Below are 25,665 nucleotides of genomic sequence, written 5' to 3'. Positions count from 1 at the left end.
TGGATCATGGCATTACCCACAACTTGATATCTACACGAACTGGCTACTATTTTTGGTTGTTATAAACAGGTTTTCTTGTAGGATTAAATAAACGCACAGAACGAAACACTGTTTCAAGGTCTTTGAGAATTGCTCAAGCTGTAAATATTTACGGTAGGACAAAAGCAATGAATTAAACGTCATTTTCTGCGATGACTTAAGCGACTCAATTTCAGATGTGCACCCATGCACCAATAATTATTTACAGAATCATTTTGATTCTCATGGATCCTCTTTTTCTGTATATGGCATGCAAATGTACTGACATCTAAATTAGGACTATGGTGGTCTGTTTCCTTGGTGACAAGTATAAATCTGAAAAGGTCATGTTCCTTCATGGTTATATGATGTAGGATCTTAATTTTTTTAGCTGTTTACTACAGCTGGAAAATAACCTATCAGCAACAGAAAATTTGATTATAATGTGGATTACATTTAATGTGTAACAATATGCGCTGAGAGTCAGGAAGCAAGTTCAGGGAGTGAGTGCTTTAATAAATAAACAGAACATAATACAAAGCAAGAAACTCAAACAGCACACAGACATGATGGTGACAGGTGTGTGCCATAACGAGCAGCCTGGTGACCTAGAGGCCAGAGAGGGAGCACACGTGACAGTACCCCCTCCATTACGTGACAGTACCCCCTCCACTACGTGCCACAGACGCTGACCAAAATGACAATCCCGGGGATCAGGAGCGGACCGGTCACCCCTACTGATGCGCCGAAACACGTCGCCGGCTGGGGCGCGGGAACCTGACAGACCGGCTGAGGTATGTGAATCTGCCGATCCGGCTGAGGCATGAAGCCTGACGAACCAGCGGAGGCAGGGGAGCCTGGCGATCTGTCTGAGGCATGAGAGCCTGTAGCGGCTCCCGGACGCGACGTGATTCCCACCGAAACAAAAAACACTCCCTGATACTTCCCTTAGGTGAGGCATCATTCTGTAACGATGTGCACTGAGAGTCAGGAAGCAAGTTCAGGGAGTGAGTGTTTTAATAAATAAACGGACTCGAACAACACACAGACATGAAACTGAAACAATGACGCCTGGGGAAGGAATCAAAGGGAGTGACATATTTAGGGAAGGTAATCAGGAAGTGACGGAGTCCACGTGAGTCTGATGACGTGCGGGTAACGATGGTGACAGGTGTGCGCCAGTTCTCCATCAACAGGGTGATCAAATTAAAATCCTACACCTGTAAACATCACTGTCTGCTGATAAGTGGTTTGAATGATGGTTGTCCTGAATTTCCCTCCCACCAGTAGAATGCTCATCTCGCACAGCTGAGAGATCATTCAAAACAAGTCATTCTGTTCCAAATGGAAGCCAGAGACATTCATATTTTTATGCATTGATAGAATTCAATGACACACTAATATATTTCAGGATAGCCATGAGGGAAAAAGTGGCTTTTCAACAGGCTTTTCAAACATGATACAGTACACTATACAATTTGACACATCTTGAAGATATCATGGTTTCAATGTCTTTTTCCTTTTATCATGTTTTTGCAGAGAGGAATAATCGGGGCTCTTGGCAGAGAGGAGTTATCGGGACAGAAACAGAAGCCATCAATTCTATGCACTTGGTTGAACTTTTGAGAACGACCAAACAAAACTCTAATGTCAGAACGATATTTGACCTAGAAAAGCATCGGACAAAGAGGTCAGCGGTCTTTCACTCTGGAGTGAGAGTCTGTCCTCAGGAGACCATCAATGAGGTCATCGCCAGCCATCAAGCCTACTACAAGCTCAGAGGTATAGGCCTCCCATTCATTATAGTTAGTCAATTGCTATTCTGTTGGCTATTTCAGTGCCACATGTTCAGTATCTAGGTCTTCTGCCCTCGACAGAGGTCATGAGGTGAGGCCTCGCCTGGGGCATGGCATTCATAGCCTCTACTCAAACGAAATAGTGAAAATTGTGCTGTGCACCAGTTAGAAATGTTTAAATACACTATATATACAAAAGCATGTGGACACCCCTTCAAATTAGAGGATTCGGCTATTTCAGCCACACCCATTGCTGACAGGTGTATGCAATCTTCATAGACAAACATTGGCAGTAGAATGGCCTTACTGAAGAGCTTAGTGACTTTCAACATGGCACCGTCGTAGGATGCCACCTTTTCCAACAAGTCAGTTCGTCAAATTTCTGCCATGCTAGAGCTGCCCGGTAAACTGTAAGTGCTGTTATTGTGAAGGGGAAATGTCTAGGAGCAACAACGGCTCAGCCATGAAGTGGTAGGCCACACAAGCTCACAGAACGGGACCGGCAATTGCTGGAGCACGTAGCGAGTAAAAATCGTCTGTCCTCGGTTGCAACACTCACTAAAGAGTTCCAAACTGCTTAGGGAAGCAACGTCAGCACAATAACTGTTCGTCGGGAGGTTCATGAAATAGGTTTCCATGGCGAGTGGAGTGGTGTCGACTGGAGTGGTGTAAAACTCGCCGTCATTGGACTTTGGCGCAGGGGAAACACGTTCTCTGGAGTGATGAATCACGCTCCACCATCTGGCAGTCCCACGTACTAATCTGGGTTTGACGGATGCCAGGTGAACGCTACCTGCCCAAATGCATATTGCCAACTGTAAAGTTTGGTGGAGGAGGAATAATGGTCTGGGGCTGTTTTTCATGGTTTGGGCTAGGCTCCCTAGTTCCAGTGAAGGGAAATCTTAACGCTACAGCATACAGTGACATTCTAGATGATTCTGTGATTCTAACTTTGTGGCAACAGTTTGGGGAAGGCCCTTTCCTGTTTCAGCATGACAATACCCCCGTGCACAAAGCAAGGTCCATACAGAAATGGTTTGTCATGATCGCTGTGGAAGAACTTGACTGGCCTGCACAGAGCCCTGACCTCAACCCCATCAAACACCTTTGGGATGAATTGGAGCAGCAACTGCGAGCCAGGCATAATCGCCCAACATCAGTGCCCGACCTCACTAATGCACTTGTGGCAGAATGAGCAAGCAAGTCCCCGAAGCAATGTTCCAACATCTAGTGGAAAGCCTTCCCAGAAGAGTGGAGGCTGTTATACCAGCAAAGATGGGACCAACTCCACATTAATGCCCATGATTATGGAATGAGATGTTCGACGAGCTGATGTCCATACACTATATGACCATAAGTATAGAATGTGGACCATTGAAGTAGACATAGCAGTACCTGTGACTTATCCAGGTGTGCACCAGTGAGAAGCAGGTGTTGAGTATAGAGTCTAGACAGTGAAGAGAATTGAAGACAGTGCAGCAGAATAACACATCATCCAGAGTCCCTTTGATTAAAGAGGCAGGGAGAAATATCACAGCTTCACCCTGAGGCAAGCAACATGCAATATTCCCTGGAAATAGGGTGCCATTTGGGACATGTTCCCAGCCTAAAAAAAAACAAAAAAACATGATAGCACACTTTTGGGAATTGACATGAAACATTTTCCCCACAGGTTTTGTAAAGAATATTAAAGATCAAACTTTCACCTTTTCATCAGATCATTATTCTACATACACACTTGTCGTGTTTAAAGTCTCAACATGGGTTGTTTGAAGGATGAGAACAAACTGAATGATGGCAGCAATAGTCTTGAATGAATTTCAACATTGCTGCACATTTTATTTGTAGCCAATGCAGATGCACTTAGATTATTCAGCAAATTACCCATTGTATCACATTTTGTTTATTTTATTTTGAAGGAGCGGAGGGTCACATTGCGTAACTGACGCTTCTACATGGAACCCAAAAGTGTTCTGCTTAGAACCAAAAAGGGGTTCTAACTGTAACCAAAAAGGGTTCTCCTATGGGGACAGCCAAAGAAAAAAGGGTTCCAAAAGGTTTCTAAGCGTGTAGGGAGGAAGTGTGTGCCTGGGTACGTGACTGAATGAAGTTGTTTGTCATGAGAATCATCCATGTCTTCGCTTGGAAAGTAAAGCCAGCATTTATGTCTCTACTATTGAAACCTTAAGTATCTGAAAATAATTTCCTGGGTTTTAGAGTTATTTGTACTTAGAGACAATGCCATCACTCCGTGATGAGGTCTTGGTGTATGTCCCAAATGGCACCCTATTCCCTTTATAGTGCACTACTTTTGACCAGGGCCAATAACTATATAGGGAATAGAGTGCTATTTGGGACCTACCCTCAGACTTGATGTGGATCTGTATCTATTGTGCTAGGATCTTTCATTCTCACTGGAACACCGTTCTGTCTTTGGTCAGTTTGTCAGGAGGCTGTGTGGGAGGCCTTCCGGATCTTCTATGACCGGATCCCTGGACCTACAGAATATACAACTTGGGTTCACACATGTCAACATGAGTCTCTGTGCCTCTCTGACCTGGCCAGTAACTTCAGCAACTCAGAGGAGCACATGAGTATGGTGTACAGGGTGAGGAACCAATGACACAACTCCCTTTTATGTGTCATAACTGTTATACCAATAATTGCTTACATTATTTGAATGAACATGTGCACGTTTTTATGTTGGGGGAGGGATACAAATGTATATTTAAATGCCAATGGGTGAATTTATGATATCATGTGAAATCCATTTATTTCTGCCGATTTTCCTCAGGAAACAACAGCATTGTTTCTTGCGCAATAGCTATAGGGAAAGCAGTTGTTGATTACGTTTCTTTCCCCTCTTTATTCAAACCTGTTGACTGGTAATTATTACATATCAGTCTCTTGAGGGGAGGGAAAAAATATCCACATTATATTGCTCCCATTAACACACAAAACAGCACCCATCAATCTGGTCTAGTCAATTTGGTTATTTTACATTCCTATGAGGGTATAACATGCATATACTATATATTAACAGACAGCACTCCCAAGTGCATGTTTCAGTCGTACCTTACATGCTACACAGTGTTGAAGTGTTATGTTATTGGTTTGAATTGATGTGTGTGATTCATGTTATGATTGTGATTGTGCTCTCACAGAAGATGAACCTGGGAGATGAGAGGCAGTCGACTAGGTAAGGATTAGAGACAGTACCTTATGCAGCCTGCTGTCTGCTGATAGTTGTCAAGGAGCACTGCTTTCTCACACACGATGCAGCCCTCTTGAGTCAGGCTTTGTAGTTGACCTGCCACATAATGCCCTCTCTCTAAGTGTATAATGGCTGGTTATGGACACTCAATAGTAGAGTGGCTCTTGAGATATGAAGGAATCAGTCACACATCTTAGACACTGAACATGCATGATCGCAATTGGCACTGAAATTATGATAATGAAGTCAGGCGAGATGGTACATGAACAGTAAATTAACAAGAAATTAAACTAACTTATGCAGTTCTTTATTAGAATATGTCAAGCTGACATTGATTGTAACTAGGCAGCAGCAGCCACTGAGAAAGAAAGTCATAGGTAAAGACATTAGTACTACCATCAAGTATGTCCTCAGGTAGTTACAATATATAAAATCATCTTAGGTATACTGTACATGCACTCTTCCATATTCTACTGCTGGTTGATAGGCAGTCTAATCTTAGACAGGTGGAGAGCTTGTGCATTGCCATGGTACTGATCTTGTAAAGTAATTAGAGGATAAAGTGCCTTCGGAAAGTATTCAATCCCCTTGACTTTTTCCACATTGATACTTTACAGCCTTATTCTAAAATTGATTAAATTGTTGTTTTTCCCCCTCATCAATCTACACACAATAACCCATAATGAAATAGCAAAAACAAGTTTAGTAATTTTTGCAAATTTATTAAAAATAAACTGAAATATAACATTTACATAAGTATTCAGACCCTTTACTCAGTACTTTTTGAAGCAACTTTGGCAGTGATTACAGCATCAAGTCTTCTTGGGTATGATGCTACAAGCTTGGCACACCTGTATTTGGGGAGTTTCTCCCATTCTCTGTAGATCCTCTCAAGCTCTGTCAGGTTGGATGGGGAGCGTTGCAGCACAGCTATTTTCAGATGTCTCCAGAGATGTTAGATCGGTTCAAGTCCGGGCTGTGGCTGGGCCACTCAAGAACATTCAGAGACTTGTCCCAAAGCCACTCCTGCATTGTCTTGGCTGTGTGCTTAGGGACTTTGTCCTGTTGGAAGGTGAACTCTCGCCCTAGGCTGAGGGACTGAGCGCTCTGTAGCAGGTTTTCATTAAGGATCTCTCTACTTCGCTCGGTTTATCTTTGCCTGACTAGTCTCCCTGTCCCTGCCTCTGAAGAACATCCCCACAGCATGATACTGCTACCACCATGCTTCACCGTAGGGATGGTGCCAGGTTTCCTCCAGACATGACACTTGCCATTCAGGCCAAAGAGTTCAATCTTGGTTTCATCAGACCAGAGAATCTTGTTTCTCATGGTCTGAGAGTCCTTTGGGTGCCTTTTGGCGAACTCCAAGCGGGTTGTCATGCGCCTTTTACTGAGTGGCTTCCGTCTGGCCACCCTACCATAACGGCCTGATTGGTGGAGTGCTGCAGAGATGGTTGTCCTTCTGGAAGGTTCTCCCATCTCCACAGAGGAACTCTGGAGCTCTGTCAGAGTGACCATCAGGTTCTTGGTCACCTCCCTGACCAAGGCCCTTCTCCCCCAATTGCTCAGTTTGGCCAGATGGCCAGCTTTAGGAAGAGTCTTTGTGGTTCCAAACATCTTCCATCTAAGAATGATGGAGGCCACTGTGTTCTTGTGGACCTTCAATGCTGCAGAAATGCTTTGGTACCCTTCCCCAGATCTGTTCCTCGACACAATCCTGTCATGGAGCTCTATGGACAATTCCTACAACCCCATGCCTTGGTTTATGCTCTGACATGCACTATCAACTGTGGGACCTTATATAGACAGGTGTGTGCCTTTCCAAATCATGTCCAATCAATTGAAAATACCACAGGTGGACTCCAATAAAGTTGTCGACAGATCTCAAGGATGATCAATGGAAGAGGATGCACCTGAGCTTTATTTTGTCTCATAGCAAAGGGGCTGAACACTTATGTAAATAAGTATAAGTATTTCTGTTTTTTATTTTTAATAAATTAGCAAACATTTCTAAAAACCTGTTTTCACTTTTCCATTATGGGGTATTGTGTGTGGATTGCTGAGTATTTTTTTTATTTAATCCATTTTAGAATAAGGCTGTAACATAACAAATTTGGGAAAAGTCAAGGGTTCTGAATACTTTCCAAAGGCACTGTGTGTGTTTTCAAGTGCTGTTTTTTACAAACCATTAGCTTAATCATTCAATGCTGGGCTAATGTGGAAAGATTTTTAAATGAAAAAATATATATATATATATTTTTATCTTGCATTTTTTGTTGCAGGCCTTTTTGTTGTACATAAAATAACAAATATTCTCATCAGGTACAAACCTGAAAACATACCCTACATATTATTTTTCATAGTTACTTATGTGTATTTTATCCTCTTTCACCTGCAGAATGGTAGCAGCCACAACCACAGCAGCATCGGAGGTCGCTGATATAACAGGTATGACAAGACACTGTACCAAGATGTATCAAGACACTGTACCAAGCTGTATCTGTACCAAGACGCTGTGTCAAGACGCTGTGTCAACATGTGTCAAGTAATTGAATCAAGATGCACATATCAATGGTGAATGAAATCTAATATACAGTATAATGAAATTGTAATTAACCGTTAAGGTCCAGAGGAGGCCCAGACTGCAACACCAGAACCACCTGCTCCTGTAACCAGCGTTGCCAGCGTCCCTGATGCTCCTGAGGTTACAGTTGAAGAAGAAACTGCGGAGGAGGAGGTAAACAACATTTATTTTAGTCTAGCTGTTTAGATCACTAACAGCTTGCAGACTGAAAGGAAAGTCGACAGAAATATTGCTTGTTGTTGCCCAGTCCTGCTGTTGTCTTGTTCCTCTCAGACAGAGACAGTGAGCTGATAGCATTTAGCCATATGGTCATGCACTACACCTCTTATCAAATACAGGTGACTGCCAACATCATGCAAACACTTGAGTAAATTATGGATACAAAGTATATTGAAAGCAGGTGCTTCCACACAGGTGTGGTTCTTGAGTTAATTAAGCAATTAACATCCCATCATGCTTAGGGTCACGTATAAAAATGCTGGGCAGGCCATTATTTTGTCTACCATGGCTATGCCGCCATAGGATGACAATGCTCCTACTCACAGGGCAAGAGTGGTCACTGAATGGTTTGATGAGCATGTAAACCATATTCCATGGCTCAATCACCAGATCTCAACCCAAACACGTATGGGAGATTCTGGAGCGGCTCCTGAGACAGCATTTTCACCACCATCAACAAAATACCAAATTATGGAATTTCTCATGGAATAATGGTGTCACATCCCTCCAGTAAAGTTACAGACACTTGTAGAATCTATGCCAAGGTGCATTGACAGCCTTGGTTTCTCAAATGACTGCCTCGCCTGGTTCACCAACTACTTCTCAGAAAGAGTTCAGTGTGTCAAATCGGAAGGCCTGTTGTCCGGACCTCTGGCAGTCTCAATGGGGGTGCCACAGGGTTCAATTCTCGGGCCGACTCTTTTCTCTGTATACGTCAATGATGTCGCTCTTGCTGCTGGTGATTCTCTGATCCACCTCTACGCAGACGTTGCCATTCTGTATCCATCTGGCCCTTCTTTGGACATAACTCTCCTTTCGTGGCCTCCAACTGCTCTTAAATGCAAGTAAAACTAAATACATGCTCTTCAACCGATCGGTACCAGCATCTGCCCGCCCGTCAAGCATCACTACTCTGGACGGTTCTGACTTAAAATATGTGGACAACTACAAATACCTAGGTGTCTGGTTAGACTGTAAACTCTCCTTCCAGACTCACATTAAGCATCGCCAATCGAAAATTAAATCTAGAATCGGCTTCGTATTTCGCAACAAAGCATCCTTCACTCATGCTGCCAAACATACCCTCGTAAAACTGACCATCCTACCGATCCTTGACTTCGGCGATGTCATTTACAAAATAGCCTCCAACACTCTACTCAGCAAATTGGATTCAGTCGATCACAGTGCCATCCGTTTGGTCACCAAAGCCCCATATGCGACCTGTATGCTCTCGTTGGCTGGCCCTAACTTCATATTCGTCACCAAACCCACTGGCTCTAGGTGATCTATAAGTCTTTGTTAGGCAAAGCCCCGCCTTATCTCAGCTCACTGGTCACCATAGCAGCACCCACCCGTAGCATGTGCTCCAGCAGGTATATTTCATTGGTCACCCCCAAAGCCAATTCCTCCTTTGGCCGCCTTTCCTTCCAGTTCTCTGCTGCCAATGATTGGAACGAATTGCAAAAATCACTGACGTTGGAGACTCATATCTCCTTCACTAACTTTAAGCACCAGCTGTCAGAGCAGCTCACAGTATAACGTCTCTCGTCGGAAGGCATGGACCAAAGCGCAGCGTGGTAAGTGTTCCTGATATTTTATTTCACAAAAACACTCGAACAAAATAACAAAGTGAAAAACCGAAACAGTTCTGTCAGGTGCAGACACTAAACTAAAACTAACTACCCACAAAACACAGGTGGAAAAAAGGCTGCCTAAGTATGATTCCCAATCAGAGACAACGATAGATAGCTGCCTCTGATTGGGAACCACACTCGGCCAAAAACAAAGAAATAGAAAACATAGAAATAAAGAAACTAGAATGCCCACCCTAGTCACACCCTGGCCGAACCAAAATAGAGAACAAAAGCCTCTCTATGGCCAGGGCATGACACACAGATCACTGCACCTGCACATAGCCCATCTGTAAATAGATAATCCAACTACCTCATCCCCATACTGTTATTTTTTATTTTTTTGCTCCTTTGCACCCCAGTATCTCTACTTGCACATTCATCTATCACTCCAGTGTTTAATTGCTAAATTGTAATTATTTCACCACTATGGCCTATTTATTGCCTTACCTCCCTTATCTTAACTCATTTGCACACACTGTAAATATACTTTTTTTCTATTGTGTTATTGACTGTATGTTTGTTTATTCAATGTGTAACTCTGTGTTGTTTGTGTCGCACTGCTTTGCTTTATCTTGGCCAGGTCACAGTTGTAAATGAGAACTTGTTCTCAACTAGCCTACCTGGTTAAATAAAGGTGAAATAAAGTAAATAAATAAATAAAATTGAAGCTGTTCTGGCTCGTGGTGGTCCAACGCCCTATTTAGACACTATGTTGGTGTTTCCTTTATTTTGTCAGTTACCTGTACATTATCTGACTGCCGGGTCCTATTTATTAGGGCAAAACGTAGCATAATGTTTTGCAATGGAAAACGAAAACCAGTGATTTCTTATTGGTCAAGTTCAGGTTGTCCCTCCATGTTTTCAATCTGTTTTCTTTTCTTTTGGTGCCTAATGAACAGGGCCCTGTTGTCTTCTGTTTGTAGGACTCTGAGCTGCCCAATGTTGTCCCAGAGCAGCCTGTGGAGGAGATAGTGGAGTTCAGCATTGACCTCGTGGACCCAGGCTACAAGGAACTACTGGACGACCCTGACTCCCCCCAATATGTTGACCTCTCTCATCACCTGCAAGACCAGGTGAGATTATAATATAGCCTGGTCCCAGATCTATTTTTGCTTTTGACAACTACATTGCTGTCATTGTCAAGCCAAATGGCATGAACTTTTGTGACAAGGTGGCCTATAGACTGACACCCAGGCTAGGTGACATACTGCACAGTAGAAGACGAGACTTATGGGAGCTCTGTAGTCTGTACTCCTGTTTATGTCCATCAGTAAAATGTTATTGATGATTTTAAGTCCCTAAGACCAATGGGATATACATTTTGATTCCCTTGAGGTACAGTTTATTCAGTGTCAGTTTATTCAGTGTTTTTAAGTTTTTAATGTAGGCACAGAGCCTCAAACAACATTTCCCAATGAAAATAAAGGCACGATCTTATCAGTGTAACACAATCAACTGTCAGATGCAGGTGCCTGATGCTGCACGGTGTGTTGTGTGACATGTTGCTACAAGTGGTACTGTCCTCATGGGTTGTGGCCCTCTGAGGGGGTTCATGGTAAAGATGATTATATAATGCCACAGGACCATGAGCCAGAGGCAGATAAAGCAGATTAGTGAGTTCCACTTGGACTGTCAGGGCTGGATTCTCAACCTGACTAGACCAAGGCTCAGTCCCGATTCTTCACCCTTCTCCCAAAGTATGCAATTGCACATTCTCAATGGTAGAGATTCCCTCCAGCCAATACTTGCACCAATCCCATGCTTTTAAATCCATGACAGTGAAGGTGCAAGTGCTCACTTTTGGAAAAGGGTGGAGAATAGGGACGTAGCCCAAAGCTCTGCCAACCATTTTACTCTTTGTGAGAAAATACATCTGATTCATTTCACTTAACGATCCGATTCAAGCGCTCTGGAGGCTAGTTCGCACATACTGTATTGAGATTTATTGGAGATGGAGTCCTTCATTGGATTTCCCCCAATGGACTCTCAAAGCTCCATAAGTGATGATTATGTCATAAGTGTGTGCTAAATGTGATTAACTAAAGATAGAGATCAATGAATTTAAGTGTCTCATTCATACATTCCTCTGCACTGATTTACAGTAGTAGGGAATATGCTCAGATTACATTATGTAACTAGTAACATTTATTTGACTTATTAATGGGACTGCTATACGGACTGGAGAGAAATGCCATCATATGTAATTCTGTAAGCTTTAAAACAAACTTATTTTCCCACAGATGCTCCATGTTTTTGACAAACTCCCAGGATTTAAAGATATAAATGTTTTGGGAATCAGGTAAGTCTGTGGCAGACATGAATAATCACATCTGGTGCCTTCGTGCTTAATACTGATGTTTTGGTGAGCAAATTAAATGGCAATAGATTAGGTGAGATAGATGAAAGTCAGGTGCAAGCTGGGAACCCTGCCAGTAGGGATCAATCCACAGCCTCTCACTGCACTGAGAAATTCCTCTGACACTCAATTTATTTAATCGGACCTTCTTAACAAAGTGTTGATTTGGCATGGACACTGATTCATTTGAAAACAAAACTAGCTCATTCCCACTTAGGTGAAATTGAGTCAAATTCTAGGAACAGAAAATATTTGAGTGCCATCCAAGCCATTCTGTCATGCTACAGGCTGTGCTCTTGGCTATGCTGACTGTAGTAAGAACTGAATACTTGTGTCATTAGTGTGACCCACATGCAGGCCAAAAATATATACCTTTCCTTTCCTGTGTGTTAACACTGAAGGTCATTATATCTTTACATTCAAATGCAAAAGAATACATGTCAAGCACAGGTGGCTGGTGAGGGGAGGATGGCTCATAATAATGGCTGGAATGGAGTGAACGGAATGGCATCAAACACATGGAAACCACGTGTTTGATGTGTCTGATACCATTCAACAATTCTATCCCAGTCATTACTATGAGCCCGTCCTCCTCTATTAAGGTGCCACCAGCTGCCTGTGGTGTCAAGAGACAAACACCCTGTGATGTCATGACACACGACCAGCAATGAATGATGATCTATTTCCTTGTAGATGGCATGTCATTATGTCACATACTAATGGCCTATTTTCTTCCCCCGTCCAAATCCTAGCGAGACCCAGGAGAGTGACGGGTAATTGAATTACTGTAATGAAAGCCATCTTGAGTGGTAGCTTCTGTTTCCCTCTGTGTGCTTGTCCCTGTCCGTCTGCTTCTCCTCTCGGTGTTAATCTGGATCTAACACAGGGCCCAAGGAGAGAGGGATCACATGACCTAAACAAACACCAACTTGGCAATTACTCAGCTCTAAGTGCAGCCATGGTGGGTCAATACATCAACCAGGGACACAGTTGAGAAATGAGGACCAAAATCAGCTGAAACTAGGCCTACATTTGATTTCCCTTCTGTATCTCATTGAAGGTTAACATGTGCTTCTTTAAATCTTTCTGAAAGGGTGTTAATGCTCCTGTCTTCTTCATTTTAGGATGGAAGGGAATTAAGCAGTGCAATAAAACCCCTGTGTGAATAGAATAATTGCCGAGTTGCTCCCTTCCCTAATTTGCAGGGCCCATTGTGGCCAGTGCTGTCACAGGCAATAACATCCTCAAGCCTGCTCCACTAATCTGATAAATGATTCACAACTAATTCGACTTTTGTCTGTGTCTTCACTATTTACAAAAACAAAATGGAAAGAAATCCACCATTGATGGTATCATTACTATTCTACTCAAAATCCCATTTAACTAATCTGTTTGTCCTCCGGCTTCTCTATGACAGAGCTGCATATTGAATACATTTTTGATAGTGTCATTAAAATCAGCAATTTTTGACTCTCCAAATTTTAAACCTGACAGAGGCTGACTGTGTTTTTAGTTTATGTAGTTAAATCCTTTTAGCTTTTCTAGATCTGTATAATGCAGTACATCACCAAGAGCTACTATTTCCTGCTCTCATACAGTATATTCTTATTTTTCAGACCTGGAGCAGTGACAGTGCACTATTCCCTGGTCTTTGAGACAATTTCAACAGAAGTTTCAGAGGATGACACAGGGACTCCAGTGTCAGCTGTGCCCAGCCTGTGGGAAAGGGTGGCCAAGGCTTTGAGTGAACAGGCCTCTCTGCCAGTGGATCTACAGTCATTAAACTTTGAACCAGGTAACCAAATCCCTGTGAATAAGTTCTGTTATATTTCTAAAAGACATGATTTTGCATCGTTTTTGTACATCTTTCCACAGTAAAAGTGATTCCATTAACTACAAGACGTATTGAGGAAGCTGTTGAGGAAGTGATTGAATATGTAAGTACTGGAATTCTAATCTAGACTACCTAAGGTGAAATACCAAACCTTGGAAATATGCATCAACATGCTTTTTTGTCTTTTCCATCAACAGTCCAGTGCGCCATCAATCCACAATGACCTGGAAATAGCCATAGATGAGCCAGAGATTGCTGGGGAGAAGCCTCGTCTGGATGTTCCACTCGGCCCTGTGGAAAAGAAAAATGCTCTCGTCACCCTCCTGGACTCTACAGATGACGAAGAAGAAGAAGTAGAAGAAGAAAAAGCCCAACCAGAGAGGGGTGATGTGCCTTACATCTACGAAGACGTTGATGAGAATGAGTTTAAAGCAACAGCTGAACCAGAGGAAGAGGTGCCATTTATCACACACATGATTGAAACCATCCATGCCATTGATGAGGGAACTGGTGAGCTTGTGAGAGACTATTTCCCAACCCCTCCTGCTGAGGACTCTGCTGCTGAGCCCAGCGTTCCAGAGGAATACCCTGAGCCACCTTTTGGCAATTTAGTCCCTACTAATGGGTACCTTGTCTTACCCCCTGAGGGTTTGGATATTACCTCCGTTCCTGAAATAGAAAGTATAGAAACTGATGCTCCAGCTGAACTCCCTCCTAACTTGATATCAGAGGAGAAGGCTGTTGTTGAGGAGGAGGCAGAGCCTACTCCAACCCCTCAGATTCTGCTCCCCACAGTCACTGAAGAGCTGTCTGACCCTGGATTACGTGTAACGACTCTCTCAGCCATCACAGATCAGCCTACTACTGAAGCAATAGAGGACCTTGAAGTTGAGGAGAATCTTATTCTGAATGAAGAGGAAGAAGATGAGGAACCTGAGGAAGAGGTAGTTGAGCAATCGGGACCTGAGGAAGAGGTAGTTGAGCTATCGGGACCTGAGGAAGAGGTAGTTGAGCAATCGGGACCTGAGGAAGAGGTAGTTGAGCAATCGGGACCTGAGGAAGAGGTAGTTGAGGTCTCGGAACCTGAGGAAGGGGTAGTTGAGGTCTCGGAACCTCAGGAAGGGGTAGTTGAGGTCTCGGAACCTNAGGAAGGGGTAGTTGAGGTCTCGGAACCTCAGGAAGGGGTAGTTGAGGTCTCGGAATCTCAGGAAGGGGTAGTTGAGGTCTCGGAACCTCAGGAAGGGGTAGTTGAGGTCTCGGAACCTCAGGAAGGGGTAGTTGAGGTCTCGGAACCTCAGGAAGGGGTAGTTGAGGAACCTGAGGAAGAGGTAGTTGATGTACCAGAACCTGAAGAAGAGGTAGTTGAGGAACCAGAACCTGAGGAAGATGTTAATGAACCACCAGCAGAAGAAATTAAAATCATCCAACCTCTGGATTCTGCAGAGGACACTCTCTTTGGAGAGGAAATGTATCCTGTTGAAGAGGACAATATTGTGCCAATAGAAGACCAGTCACCTGAGGAGGACATGGAGGAACAATTGCCTGAATTCCCCGGATATGAGGACATCTACCCTGACGAAGCTGTTGATACTGTGGACCAATCAGGTGAGCAATGCAGGTTATTAAAGCTGTTCTAGCCCTGTAAAGGACGACAAAACGCAGAGACAATTAAACATTTAAAGTAATACATTTCGTTGATAGAGGTGTGCAGGTGCATTACAGCTAATTATTAGAGTCCAAGCCAGGGAGGAGATATATTAATGTTCTATATTTGGACTGAGTGCTGTGATGCGTGATGATGAAAGAACTGTAATGTGGTGTTCATCATTTCGTACGTGGTCAACAAAAGGCTTTTGATAATTCATTTGTTACATTTTAATAATTTAGCAGACGCTCTCCTCCAGAGCACTTACAGTAGCGAGTGCATGCATTTTCATACTTTAAGTATTGTTCCCCCGTGGGAATCCACCCCACAAACCTGGCATTGCAGCGCCATGCTCACCTACTGAGCCACGCGGGACTTTCCAATTACCAATGGTTACACCGCTGAGGGATACTGTACTTTATCAAACAATGCAGATATATTTTTTTATCAAATAAATGTAAAGAAATATTATTCACAGCAGGGCCCTGCAAAAGGTCTTGCATGAGACGGTTTCATCCCTGCAGCCATGTAGGAAATGAATCTGCACGTTCAGTATAAATTAGGATTATGTACTGGACAATTGGAAGGCATTTGCAGTATGGGTAAAACTCACTTGTGATGGTTTGTGAAATATTATCTTCTGTTTCAAAGATCATTCACCAGAGGTCAGTGAAGTGGAATTGGCTCCATTGCCAGGGGACAGGGAAGTGGAGATAGCAGTGACAGCAGAACCCATCCCAGACTCTTCACCAACACCACCTGCAAAATCTGACACTGTGCCTGAGGTAGATGAAACAGAGTCAGCTTCAGAGTTACAGCCTATGGAGGAGGATGCCGAGGAACCTGAGGTGGTTGTTATCGATGAAGAGGAGGCTGAAGAGGAGGTCATAGATGTCTCGGAACCTGAGGATGAGATCGTGCAAGACCTTGCAGACGAATTTGACCAAATGGACCTGGTGAGCACAGAGGCCATTGATCTTCCAGATGCCAGTGGATACCCATTGGCTCCCGAGGAGCACCCCTTCGAGACCACAGCGTCTCCACCACTGAGATACCTGACCACGCCCTCCATGACCACGGCCAGTAAAGGAAGGGAGCTGGTAGTGTTCTTCAGTCTACGGGTGACCAACATGAGGTTCTCAGATGACCTCTTCAACAAGAGCTCTTCAGAATACAGATCCCTGGAGAACACCTTTGTGGAGCTGGTGAGTGAGAATGAAATATGTTCATAAAGAGATGAGTGACAGCATTTATTTGTTGCGCTGCAGCAGGCTACTGAACCCAATGTCATAAGATTAAAACAGGATACTGCCCACCCAAGTGAGGGAAGAAAGATAATAGGAAGTAGCCTTGGTCCTTATTACTAGGCAAAGCTATGTAAGCCCATATACATTGACTTATCACTGACAAATGACATAGAAAGGAGAAACTGCTTTACACCGATTTACAGTCTAATGTATTTCACAAGATGGAAAAAAGTGTATTGTGTTGCCTATTCAGAAGGACATTAGATGGAGGTGGTTATTACAACCTGGTTGATAACTAGCTAACATTTTCTTAAGGCATTTGTATCACAGTCTGTTATTTAAAGGTCCAATGTAGCCATTTTTATTTCAATATCAAATCATTTCTGGGTAACAATAAAGTACGTTACTGTGATTGTTTTCAATTAAAATTGTTGAAAAGAAACACATATAGCTTCTCAACAGTGAGCAATTTCTTAGTTTGGATCTCTCTTTCTTATTGGTCTATTAAACAATTCACCAGGCAGACCAAAACTCTACCCCACCAAAACAGGCTTAAATTTCAGGCAGTCTTTTCAAACAGCTCTTACACTAAAAGGGCATTATCATAATTTTCACAATTTACAGTATTATTCCAACTTTATTGTGTGGAAGTATATAAAAAACACATGAAATCAGATTTTTGACTGCACTGGGCCTTTAAGTAATTAGATTTAATCATTTAGATGAATGTACTGCACTCTCACTAATGGCTCTTAGCTTAATTAATGCTGAAAACTGCCTGACCTGCGCTGGAACAAAACTAACATGCTGACATACTGTAGCTTCAATTCAGCTGGTCTTAATGGACTATTTTTGAGTGACATCCTATTCAAAGCCCAGTGTTATGCATGATTCCTTTTGTCTTCTGACTAAACTGACATGCCTGCTTCAACATTGACTTAAATTAGCAATAAGTCATAAGATGGTAGATTCATCTTTCAGAATAAGGTACATTGAAATGAAACAGCTGATGGGTATGTTGTTTGTGACAGTATAGGCCTAGTTAATCTTTCTTCACCTTTCTACTGAGCTTGATGATTGGTTGTACTGTATCATCAACAGGTGATTTAGATTTACTTATGCACATAAGTAGATTAATTTGTCTCACATCCACGCTGAAACAAATGCAACGTTCCCCTCAGTATACAGAGCGATGACTTAGCTTACAGCTAATAAGCTGAAGAAGATGAGGGATGTGCCATGTTGAGAACAGAACACTTTCACAGTGCTCTAGTTCCTTTTGATGTGATAAGATGAGAGGGAGAGAATCTTATTTTAGACATTTCTTTTTTTTGCTGTCACAATGTCATTGGCCCAATAGCCTCGTCACTAAACGCATGCTGCTAATCCCTCAGACTCTCCACATGTGCAGAATCCAACGGAATAGCCTGTTTGGGCTCATATCAGGATTCAAAATGACACTATTTGTATATTGAAGGGCCAGGGGCCAGACTCTCTAGCCCTGTTTATTCCTGGTTCTAACATGCGTCCTTTGTCCTGATCTTGTCTACATTCTGATTGTGCCCACATTTTTAGACAGGTGTAGACAATTAAAAGACACATTGATCTGATCTTCCTGACCACCTCCGAAGGTAGTCAGGCACGCATTGAGTCTGGATAGCTTACAAGTTTAGACGCATCTGGACAGTGAAACCATTTAAATCATAATTAATCTTTGACAGGTGGCACCATTGCCTTATGGCATCAATATGTGTCAAAATAAATCTTATTTTGAAAGAATATCTGTCAAATAACTTACATACAGGGAGGGATCAGGAAATCTAGTCACAATGCGGACACAGAGGATGGATAAGAGACCCATTGTAATACCATGTGTAGACGCATGCCTGGAAAAGTGGGCACAATCAGAATGTGGACAAGATCAGGACACAGGACATATTAGAACCAGGTACAGTGGGTATAGAAAGTCACCACCCCCTTTCAAAATGTTCACCTTCTGTTGCCTTACAGCCTGAAATGAAAACACAAAATCAGACTTTTTCCGGCTTATTTACACACAGTAACCCGCAATATCCCAGTGAATATAATTTTTTGTTTAAAACTCAAATGTATTAAAATTAAAACAGTCAAATACTCTCTTTGGATAAGTGAACACCCCCATGAGTTAATACTTGGTGAAACCACCTTTCGCTTGAATTACAGCCATGAGTCTCTTTGAATACATCTCTACTAATTTTGCACACCTAGACTGTGGAATATTTGCCCATTCTTCCTTGCAGAATTTTTCAAGCTCAGTCAAATTGTATGGTGACCGCTCATGGACTGCAGTCTTCAAGTCATTCCACAGATTCTCGATGGGATTTAGATTGGGGCTCTGACTAGGCCACTCAAGGACATTCACCTTCTTGTCCTTCAGCCGATGTATGGTTGCTTTGGCGGTGTGCTTTGGGTCATTGTTATGTTGAAACGTGAAACATCTTCCTATTTTCAACTTCCTGGCAGAGGGCTGCAGGTTCTCCTCAAGAATCTGTCGGTATTTTGCACTGTTCATTTCCCCTTCGATCCTGACATGTGGTCCAGTCCCTGCTGAAGAGAACCCCCCCCCCCCACCCACCACCACCACAACAGGATGCTTTTGCATTCAGGCCAAAAAATTATATTTTGGTCTCAGCTGACCACAGTACCTTTTGCCACTTGGCCTAGGAACTACAATGTGCAATCTTTTGAAAGTACCTTTCCACCCATAGTGGATTATTTGCTTTGAATTGCACTACTAAGCAGTGGAGTCCTCTATGAACAACTGTTGTTATTCTGAACTAATCAAAGTCACAACAATTGATCACGTGAGGAATGGACATTAGACCGGTGGAACTCTGTCCTTTGGTCTGATGAGTCCAAATGTGGCATTTTTGGTTCCAACCTCCGTGTCTTTGAAAGACGCAGAGTAGGTGAACGGATGATCTCTGCATGTGTGTTCCCCCCCATGAAGCATGAAGGAGGAGGTGTGATGGTGTGGGGGTGCTTTGCTGATTACACTGTCTGTGATTTATTTAGAATTCCAGGCACACTTAACCAGCATGGCTACCACAGCATTCTGCAGCAATGCCATCTGGTTTGAGCTTAGTCCCACTATCATTAGTTTTTCGTCAGGACAAATGACCCAACACACCTCCAGACTAAGGGCAATTTGACCAAGAAGGAGAGTGATGGAGTGCCGGACTGCAGTGAGAAGGAAAAGCAGCCAGTGCTCAGCATGTGTGGGAACTCCTTCAAGACTGTTGGAAACGCATTCCAGGTGAAGTTGGTTGAGAGAATGCAAATCTGTCAAGGCAAAGGGTGGCTACTTTGAAGAATCTCAAATATAAAATATATTTTGATTTGTTTAACACTTTTTTTTGGGATACTACATGATTCCATATGTGTTATTTCATAGTTTTGATGTCTTCACTATTATTCTACAATGTAAAAAATTAAGAAAAACCCTTGAATGAGTAGGTACTGTAAGTATTCAGACTCTTTGCTCGGAGACTCAAAATTGAGCTCAGATGCATCCTCTTCCCTTTGATCATCCTTGATATGTTTCTACAACTTGATTGGAGTCCACCTGTGGTAAATTCAATTGCTTCAACATGATTTGGAAAGGCACACATCTGTCTATGTAAGGTCCCACAATTGACAGTGCATATCAGCGCAAAAACAAAGCCATGAGGTTGAAGGAATTGTCCATAGAGCTCCGAGACAGGATTGTGTCGAGGCACAGGTCTGGGGAAGGGTACCAAAACATTTCTGCAGCATTGAAGGTCCCCAAGAATACAGTGGCCTCCATCATTATTAAAAAATAAAGTTTGGAACCATCAAGACTCTTCCTAGAGCTGGCCACCTAGACCAACTGAGCAATTGGGGGGAAAAGGGCCTTGGTCAGGGAGGTGACCAAGAACCAGATGTTCACCTTGACAGAGCTCCAGAGTTCCTCTGTGGAGATTGGAGAACCTTCCAGAAGGACAAGCATCTCTGCAGCCCTCCACCAATCAGGCTTGTATGGTAGAGTGGCCAGACAGAAGCCACTTTTCAGTAAAAGGCACATGAGAGCCTGCTTGAAATTTGTCAAAAGGCACCTAAAGGACTCCCAGACCATAAGAAACAAGATTCTCTGGTCCGATGAAACCAAGATTGAACTCTTTGGCCTGAATGCCAAGCGTCACCTCTGGAGGAAACCTGGCACTATCCCTACGGTGAAGCATGGTGGTAGCAGCATCATGCTGTGGGGATGTTTTTCAGCGGCAGGGACTGGGAGACTAGTCAGGATCGAGGGAAAGTTGAACAGAGCAAAGTACAGAGAGATCCTTGATGAAAACCTGCTCCAGAGTGCTCAGGACCTCTGACTGGGGTGAAGGTTCACCTTCCAACAGGACAACGACCCGAAGGGCACAGCCAAGACAATGCAAGAGTAGGTTTGGGACAAGTCTCTGAATGTCCTTGAGTGGCCCAGCCAGAGCCCAGACTTGAACCCAATCTAACATCTCTGGAGAGACCTGAAAATAGCTGTGCCACGACACTCCCCATTCAACCTGACAGCGCTTGAGAGGATCTGCAGAGAAGAATGGGAGAAACTCCTCAAATACAGGTGTGCCAAGCTTGTAGTGTCATACCCAAGAATACTTGAGGCTGTAATCGCAGCGAAAAAGTGCTTCAACAAGGTACTGAGTAAAGGGTCTGAATAGTTATGTCAATGTGATATTTCAGTTGTTCTTATATAAATGTGCAAAAATGTCTAAAAACCATTTTTTCCCTTGTCATTTTGGGGTATTGTGTGTAGATTGCTGAGAAAAAAAACAATTTAATCAATTTTAGAATGATGTGGAAAAAGTCAAGGGGTCTGAATACTTTCCAAAAGTCACCTTGTCCTAGAGAGATTTACAGGGTTACCAAAACTTCCCGCCAAGGTAAGCCTACACAAAACACAGCCCTTGTTGTGTGTGTTTCTAAAATCCCCTATGGGAAAAATGAATGGTGGAAAAAATTATTCAACCATTTCCCTGTTTGACCACTAGGTTTTATGGGTATTATGACTCATACTGTGGTACTATATACGGCCAATTATGTTCAGCCCTAAGGGCCACAGAGAAACAAGGTAGTTAGATGTTGTTTTTCAATTTGATTCAGATTCCCAGCTATGCACGTATGTACAGTAGGCAACATTTGAAGGGTTTCTATGCTTGAGGATATGTACTTCTAAAGATTTGGCACTTACAATCTGTGCATACTTAACATGTAAATGCAGAGATTAGGCAATGCTCTCTGTTAGTCTAACATGGTAGCTTTGAATCACTTTGACAAAACCTGTGCTGACCGCAACATTCTGATGAACTGCGAAGCCTTGAGAGCTCTCCCAGTATCAATGCTGTCCAGGTCTATCCTCAGTTGCTTCCTAAAGAGCAACAACTGTTCAATGTGCTGCCTGCCAGTAATGGTTCTAAATGTATTCAATATTTCCAATTGAAATCTTCTGTCATCTATGGCATGCTCAGGATCTGAGCAATTACCTACTTTTTAAAGCTAGAATCTTTTGTTACATACTTTTTTTGACTTAGAAATGTGTCATATATATAAACATACCCATTGATTCTTGAATGTAACTTATAAATGCCTGATCAGCTTAGTTCTATTGTTTTACCCCATCAGAACCCCAAATATATGCTTGTTTTACTCCGTTTGAAACAATGTACATATAAACAGACACTTAATGGCCTAAAAAATGGTTAAAACAATAATTTTGATATGATGGATGGTCAGTCCTTGTATCCATGAATTTGAGAGTGGTTACATTTCTTCAGGCCCATCCCTCAGCTTTTTACCAAAACAGAGGTGGGGTGCCCCGTTTGTTATTGTTTCAAGGACTCTAGCTATAAGGGTTTCTTCAACTCAGCGGAAAGGTACTGGCTGAGACCTGGTAATATTATATTAGCACTTTCATGACTTTGAATAAATGGGACCTCGCTACACCGGGTGCAAGTGGAGGATTTGAGTATCAGGGCAATGTCACTCTACAATAGTGTATAAAAGCCTCTGGTGTAGTGGGTAGAACTCTTTCAACTACTACACGGTAATTACAGACAGTGGTTAAATGTAATTGTTATTAGAAAGTCATCTAAATAAGGTGAATAATCTCTCACCATGCTTAAGACGACAAAGTAAAACACATTGGAAACAGAAAGATTTAAAAAATCAATTGTTGCTGAATTTCCTCTTTACTTTAGTTTGCTCCTCCATTCATGCACCTTGGCTGGAGAGCGAGTTAGTGGCAGTGTTCCCTTTGGATTGTAATGGATTAGTCTGAACACTTGATAGTCACTTTTTTTCTCTCCTCTGTCCAGCTGCTGCCTTACCTGCAGTCCAATCTAACGGGATTCAAGAAGCTGGAGATTCTCAACTTCAGGAACGGCAGCGTTGTTGTCAACAGCAAGATGAAGTTCTCCAAGTCAGTTCCATACAACGTGACCCAGGCCGTCCACTGTGTCCTAGAAGACTTCTGCAATGCTGCTGCCATAAGCCTCAACATTGAGATTGACAGTCACTCTCTGGACATAGAGCCGGGTATGAGATGAGATCCTGGCTTTGTCCCAAATGGCACCCTAGTCCCTATACAGTGCACTATTTTTGACCAGAGCCCTATGTGGTCATTTTAAAGGTGACATTTACAGAATCTGAAATACATAATGTATACAGTAGTAACAGTCAAATGAAAACATGGAGAATACTACAGCAATAAAGAATAAAACACTAATGTAGACTATAAGTTGGTAGAGAGCAGGGCATGCACCCCGAAAATATAAGGGGGCACAAAGCATGTGAGGGTGGCTGGGGGGCGGGCGGCTGTCTGGAAACCACTTTTTCCTGCAATCTAGAGCCATAATCATTACGCTTAATTCTATGTAAAATATATATATTTTTTTCTGCATATCTAAAAATGTGCTTGAGCTGTCTATCCTCCTAACTGGTGTTCATTTATATTTTTAAGAAACAAAATATGGTTCTCTGCATCTCTGCTAAAATCTATGTAAAACATTGAAAGGAATGTGAGTTTTACTCAGTACATTTAGTAATTGCTTGCTTTTCTACAGTCTACCAACCTTGCCAGAAGGCATGCCAGCTAAGATAGTTAGACAAGCTAGCTACTCTAACTTGATTGATAGCCTGAAATGTCTTGGTACAGTAGCTAGTTATGAGGTCGGTAACCTATCTGGGGCAGCTAAAGCAAACTTCATGAAATTCCTACAGATGTGGGATCTTAATTTGATCACCCTGCTGCAATGCAGGAAATTTAAAACATGTAGTGTATTTGAGGTTTAAAAAGGCTTCTAAAATTGTAATTTCCACTTTGAAATTACAGACTTGGTTTCCCTAATGAAAAATGTATCAACCATTACAGAAATATACATTCATTATACTCTGCATAATAATTCAAATTTCCTATTGCTGCAGGAATATTTGCCTGCTGTAGCAAACTTGTTCAAATGAAGTTCTTACACCTGTAGATGGCTCGTAGTATTACAGAGAAACAACAAAACAATTTATGTAACAGTCAAAAGTTTGGACACCTACTCTTTCAAGGGGTTTTCTTTATTTTTACTATTTTCTACATTGTAGAATAATAGTGAAGACTTCTCTGCTATGCAATCTGGTTTCAAAGCTGGTCATGGGTGCACCTCAGCCACGGTCAGGATCCTAAATGATATCATAACCGCCATCGATAAGAGACAATACTGTGCAGCCGTATTCATCGACCTGGCCAAGGCTTTCGACTCTGTCAATCACCACATTCTTATCGGCAGACTCAACAGCCTTGGTTTCTCAAATGACTGCCTCGCCTAGTTCACCAACTACTTCTCAGAAAGAGTTCAGTGTGTCAAATCGGAGGACCTGTTGTCCGGACCTCTGGCAGTCTCATATAGGGGTGCCACAGGGTTCAATTCTCGGGCCGACTCTCTTCTCTGTATACATCAATGATGTCGCTCTTGCTGCTGGTGATTCTCTGATCCACCTCTACGCAGACGATGCCATTCTGTATACTTCTGGCCCCTCTTTGGACACTGTGTTAACTAACCTCCAGACGAGCTTCAATGCCATACAACTCTCCTTCCGTGGCCTCCAACTGCTCTTAAATACAAGTAAAACTAAATGCATGCTCTTCAACCGATCGCACCTGCCCGCCTGTCCAGCATCACTACTCTGGATGATTCTGACTTAATACGTGGACAACTTCAAGTACCTAGGTGTCTGGTTAGACTGTAAACTCTCCTTCCAGACTCACATTAAGCTTCTCCAATCCAAAATTAAATCTAAAATCGCCTTCCTATTTCGCAACAAAGCATCCTTCACTCATGCTGCCAAACATACCCTTGTAAAACTGACCATCTTACCGATCCTCGATTTTGGCGATGTCATTTACAAATAGCCTCCAACACTCTACTCAGCAAACTGGATGCAGTCTATCACAGTGCCATCCGTTTTGTCACCAAAGCCCCATATACTACCCACCACTGCGACCTGTAGTCTCTCGTTGGCTGGCCCTTGCTTTATACTCGTCGCCAAACCCACTGGCTCCAGGTCATCTATAAGTCTTTGCTAGGTAAAGCCTCGCCTTATCTCAGCTAACAGGTCACCATAGCAGCACCCACCCGCAGCACGCGCTCCAGCAGGTATATTTCACTGGTCACCCCCAAAACCAATTCCTCCTTTGGCTGCCTTTCCTTCCAGTTCGCTGCTGCCAATGACTGGAACGAACTGCAAAAATCACTGAAGCTGGAGACTCATATCTCCCTTACTAACTTTAAGCACCAGCTCACAGATCACTGCACCTGTACATAGCCCATCTGTAAATAGTCCATCCAACTACCTCATCCCCATACTGTATTTATTTATTTATCTTGCTCCTTTGCACCCCAGTAGCTCTACTTGCACATTCATATTTTGCACATCTATCACTCCAGTGTTTAATTGCTATATTGTAATTACTTCGCCACCATAGCCTATTTATTGCCTTACCTCCCTTATCTTACCTCATTTGCACACACTGTACTTTTTCTCTATTGTGTTTTTGACTGTATGTGTGTTTATT

The 25,665-nt window shown here is 42.7% G+C and overlaps 1 protein-coding gene across 2 annotated transcripts in view; it reads left to right on the top strand.

The window, feature by feature from the left end:
* Positions 1-25,665, top strand: part of LOC111954570 (interphotoreceptor matrix proteoglycan 1-like) — a 33,724-nt gene that overhangs the window by 2,156 nt on the left and 5,903 nt on the right. For both annotated transcript variants that reach the window (XM_070435786.1, XM_023974411.2), the window contains exons 2-14: positions 1,558-1,800; positions 4,256-4,422; positions 4,979-5,013; positions 7,427-7,476; positions 7,653-7,765; positions 10,389-10,538; positions 11,706-11,764; positions 12,574-12,594; positions 13,438-13,616; positions 13,697-13,758; positions 13,853-15,260; positions 15,952-16,505; positions 22,922-23,141. In XM_070435786.1, coding sequence (XP_070291887.1) covers positions 1,558-1,800; positions 4,256-4,422; positions 4,979-5,013; positions 7,427-7,476; positions 7,653-7,765; positions 10,389-10,538; positions 11,706-11,764; positions 12,574-12,594; positions 13,438-13,616; positions 13,697-13,758; positions 13,853-15,260; positions 15,952-16,505; positions 22,922-23,141 — 3,261 coding nt within the window. The remainder of the gene's footprint in view (positions 1-1,557; positions 1,801-4,255; positions 4,423-4,978; positions 5,014-7,426; positions 7,477-7,652; positions 7,766-10,388; positions 10,539-11,705; positions 11,765-12,573; positions 12,595-13,437; positions 13,617-13,696; positions 13,759-13,852; positions 15,261-15,951; positions 16,506-22,921; positions 23,142-25,665) is intronic.

The sequence above is a fragment of the Salvelinus sp. IW2-2015 genome, linkage group LG28, assembly GCF_002910315.2.
Source record: "Salvelinus sp. IW2-2015 linkage group LG28, ASM291031v2, whole genome shotgun sequence".
Taxonomy (NCBI): Eukaryota; Metazoa; Chordata; class Actinopteri; order Salmoniformes; family Salmonidae; genus Salvelinus; species Salvelinus sp. IW2-2015.
The sequence above is the reverse complement of the archived record's forward strand: the minus strand, read 5'-3'. Positions and strand labels throughout refer to the sequence as shown.